The 4,377-nt window shown below is 40.7% G+C and overlaps 1 protein-coding gene across 5 annotated transcripts in view; it reads left to right on the top strand.

Moving 5' to 3' along the window:
* LOC102677203 (GATA-binding factor C-like) overlaps window positions 1–3,125 on the top strand; it is a 53,413-nt gene extending 50,288 nt beyond the window's left edge. For 4 of the 5 annotated variants that reach the window (XM_006613359.2, XM_006613358.2, XM_031509379.1 and 1 more), the window contains 3 exons: window positions 538–727; window positions 1,673–1,875; window positions 2,255–2,786. In XM_006613359.2, coding sequence (XP_006613422.1) covers window positions 538–727; window positions 1,673–1,875; window positions 2,255–2,281 — 420 coding nt within the window. In that variant the 3' untranslated portion in view covers window positions 2,282–2,786. Of the gene's footprint in view, window positions 1–537; window positions 728–1,672; window positions 1,876–2,254 lie in introns of all 5 variants that reach the window. The other variant, XM_006613360.2, reaches the window with a different exon arrangement.
* The last annotated feature ends 1,252 nt before the right edge of the window (window positions 3,126–4,377 follow it).

The raw sequence follows: 4,377 nt of genomic DNA, 5'->3' as shown, positions 1-4,377 counted from the left end.
TCTCTCTCTCTCTCTCTCTGTCTCTCCCTCAGTTGAAAAACATGTAATAATATAATCGACTAACTGAATCTTTTACCCAAGGAAAAACACATTTTTGCGTAATTGCACAGGAGGGAGAGAGGAGGTTGGGGGGAGTCGCTACACTTATTCGACTGTTATAAAAGCTACGATAAAGCGTCTCGATAAAGAAATGGGAAACACCGCGTCTAGACGAAAATTACCGGTCATGGGAGAAAAACTCTCCTCCCCCTCCCTCTTTCCCTCCCAACACGTTCCTTCTTTCAACGCGTTACGTGATTTTTCCACCTTGGCTGGATAGTGTTTGCACGAGAATTAACACGAGAATGTATGCGCGGACTTAAGAATCGCTTAATTACGCGTTGAAACGCGGTGATTAACCCGGCGATCCCCTTTTCTCGCCCCCTCCCCGGGTTTAGTACGTCATTCGCACGGCAGAGGCGTTCCTCTCCGAATCCGGAAGCCACGTTTAGATTAAAACCGATCGACTCAACGAATTGTTGGCTACGACTCTTGCAGGTGAACCGGCCGCTCACGATGAAGAAGGAGGGCATCCAGACGAGGAACAGGAAACTGTCGTCGAAGAGCAAGAAGAAGAAGGCTGGCGGTTGTCTGGGGCTTGGTGGCGTGATGGGTGATATGATCAAAGCCAGCGGCCACCTCGACCTCGACAACAAACCCTTCCACTCAGGCTTCGGTTCACCCATGAGTAAGTCCCGAAATTTTTTTCCAAGCGCTCCAATTCGTGTATTTTTATCGCCAATATATCTGTCTCTGTCGTACGACTTTGATTACGATGTAATCGGTTACATCGATACAGTGTTGTTGTCGCTGAACAAAGAATCGGAAATAATTATTCGACTTTGATAATTTTTCAACGATAACGTGTTCTTTTGCAATTTTCGAATTGATGCCGAGTTTTTTTAAAGAATCGAGTCGATTTTTCCTTTTATACGATTCATTGTCCCTCCATTATAGCTCCATTAATAATTGACTCCAACTATTTACGAATGCATAATTAATTACGCGATACGAATTTTCGACGTCCTTTCCAATTTATCAATTACGAAGAAAGAAGAGAAATTTATTTTAAACAACGAAAAGATACATTGGGGAGAAAAATAAGAAAAATGATAATTTTAAGGGTGATTCCAATTGACGCCGAGTTTTTTTAAAGAATCGAGTCGGTTTGTGCTTTTATCCGATTCATTGGCCATTATAGCTCCATGAATAATTGACTCCAACGATTTACGAATGCATAATTAATTACGCGATACGAATTTTCGACGTCCTTTCCAATTTATCAATTACGAAGAAAGAAGAGAAATTTATTTTAAACAACGAAAAGATACATTGGGGAGAAAAATAAGAAAAATGATAATTTTAAGGGTGATTCCAATTGACGCCGAGTTTTTTTAAAGAATCGAGTCGATTTTTGCTTTTATACGATTCATTGTCCCTTCATTATAGCTCCATTAATAATTGACTCCAACTATTTACGAATGCATAATTAATTACGCGATACGAATTTTCGACGTCCTTTCCAATTTATCAATTACGAAGAAAGAAGAGAAATTTATTTTAAAAAACGAAAAGATACATTGGGGAGAAAAATAAGAAGAATGAGTAATGATAATTGTAATGGTGATTACAGGTACGTCGCAGCATCATCACACGATGCATCCAGCGATGCAGCACTACATGTATCACACGGGGGTGGGGGTAGCGGGTGGGCTTCACCAGGGATTCGCGCCCCCTGCGCCGCCACCAATCCACCCCCACTCGCACTCGCACTCCCATTCCCATCACATGACGAGTCTTCAGGGTCTCCAGTTGGCAGCCACGACGAACGCGATGGTGAGTCCAGTGATTTAAGCAACCCTCTCATACCTAAATTATTGAAACTTGAATGAAATTATCCCGCGAGGGGTGATAAGGGTGAGTCGGTTTGTTTTAGGGATTGTTACATGTTCGTATCGAGGGATGATTTTTAGATCCCAATGTGGATTTCTTCAGGGGGTTTAAAGTTTTTTTTTTTTTTTTATAAAGTTAGGACGATGATAAATTGCACGACAAAAGTTTTGCAAAGAAGGATATATTTAGAACGTATGTAAATTTGATGAATTTAATAATTTGATCTGAGTTTAATTGATCGTCGACTCACCCCCTCGCGGAAAGGGGAGTGGTTCTGAGAGGAGAGAAACCACCATGGTTGTTCTTGTTTGACTGTTTTCAGACCGGTTGGCGATCGGAGTACACATGAATCGTGAACGATCAACAGCTCAGGACGCAGCCCACCACTCTCGTTCTAACGTAGATCGCGAGACCCGAGCTCTCCTCTCTTTCTCTCTCCGCGAATTATACCGAGAGACGTTCGAGAGGCGCGGAAAAAAGAAACGAAGGAATACGTGAAAAAATCGGACGAGTCGCGAAAACGCATGTTTCCCCCTATTTTTTTCTTTCTCTCTCTCTCCTCTCTCTCTCTCTTTCGTTTCTTTCTTTCTTTCGAATCCGTACCCTTTTTCGTTTCGCGATCTCGAATGTAAATATGTAAAGTTTCGCACAAGGTAAGGGCAGTCGAGCCCAGGCCCCAAGTACAAACGAAGTCAAGCTAAATAACTCGTATCGTGTCTAATTAGACGTGCTCCTGTAAATAGACGAACAATTATATATATATATATATATATATATATATATACATACATCTCTATAAAATCGCAAGAGTTTCTATTAACGTGAGTGCATAAAAGCGTGAAATAAAAGAAGAAAAAAAAGAAAAAAAAATAACGGGAGGTTATTAACGTTATAACCTGCCCTCCCCCCCCTCCTTCCCCTTCCCTCTTCCCTTTATCGTGGATCGTCCCTTCGAAGACGATTCTTTTACCGACGGCTGACGAACGAGCGGGGATTAAAATTATTTATTCGAGGATATATATGTATATATATATATATATACACGTGTTCAATTCTGTTCGAAAAGGGTATGAAACCCTTGGGAACCGGAATCGGTCTTCGGAGGCCGAGGTGTATTACCTAGTTTGTAAGCGTGTATATCATTCAACATCGTGCGAAACATCGTGCAATTTTAAAAAGTCTTTTTATTAAAACGCGAAGAATTCGCCGCGTGAGGGGAGGGCCATTGGACGCCGATTTTCATTCATCATTTCGTCCCTTTCCTAAATTCTTCTCCTTTCGTTCTCCATTGTTCCACGAGGAACAAATTAATGTATCGAATATATATTTTGCACGAACGTTATTCGAAGAAGGAAACATGGCGGTCCGCTTCTCCGTGGAACGCGACGCGGTGGCGCCATCTGCTCGCCGACGAAATTCAGTAGCGAACTAAAGGACTTATTTTATACGTAAATACCAACGTTTCCAACGGTGATTCTTCCTCGTGGAACGCGATCTATTCGTCGATAGTTTACAACGATGAAATCAATGTCGTTAAACGGAACCAATCTCGACAATCGCGTTCGACGAGGAGAAAGATTAAAACGATCGATCGAAAGCATATTTTCTACGACGAGGCGTGATCAGTTTTTCCCCCTCCCCTTTGGAACGCGATTGTAGCGCTATATACTCGTCCATGGTTAATCTAGCTAGGTGGAACGCCGTTAAATGACGGAAGCTTTCAATCGCGTTCGACGCGAGGAGAGAAAAAAAGTCGAACAATCGATCGAAGGAATATTTTCTGCTCGGTTCCAACGGGAATACGGTTACGGTGAATTTTGGTGTCATCCCATACAATGCTCGATCTATTTTATTCCCCGCGCACGAGAATCGGCGTCCAGTCGTTCGAGCCATCGCGTCGTGTGTCGTGTTTAGCGATAGCGAGCAGCAACGTTAGGTGTATAAAGCACACGTAGAAAAAAAAAAAAAAAGTCGGTAAATTATATGGATTTTTGATCCAGTGATCCAGATCGCGGAGTCGAGAAAGTCCCGAGATTCGGAATTTAGATAATAAAAAAAAAAAAAAAAAAAGGAAAAAAAAAGAACCATAACCGTTTCCAAGGAAAGGAAAGAACCCAAAAAAAAAAAAAAACAAAAAAAAGAGGAAAAGAAAATTGTATACAGGGGGGGAGGGGGGAGAAATGGGAAATGGGACTGTGGACACGAGAGACGGAGCACTAGGAGGCAGAAATGTGCGAGAGCGAAAATACAAAAAAAAGAAAAAAAAAAGAAAAAAAAAGAATAAATAAGTAAACAAATAATAAAATAATAATAAAATAGGGTAAATAAAATTCGCGAAAAATGTAAATTTTGTATCTTCGAGATTGTGTACCGTTATCATTGTAATAATAGTACATATATATATATATATATAAATATTATAAATATATAAATAAAAAAAGTCTA

This window comes from Apis dorsata, unplaced genomic scaffold (assembly GCF_000469605.1).
Source record: "Apis dorsata unplaced genomic scaffold, Apis dorsata 1.3 scaffold_144, whole genome shotgun sequence".
Taxonomy (NCBI): Eukaryota; Metazoa; Arthropoda; class Insecta; order Hymenoptera; family Apidae; genus Apis; species Apis dorsata.
Note: the sequence above shows the minus strand (reverse complement) of the source record. Positions and strands in the feature narration are given on the sequence as shown.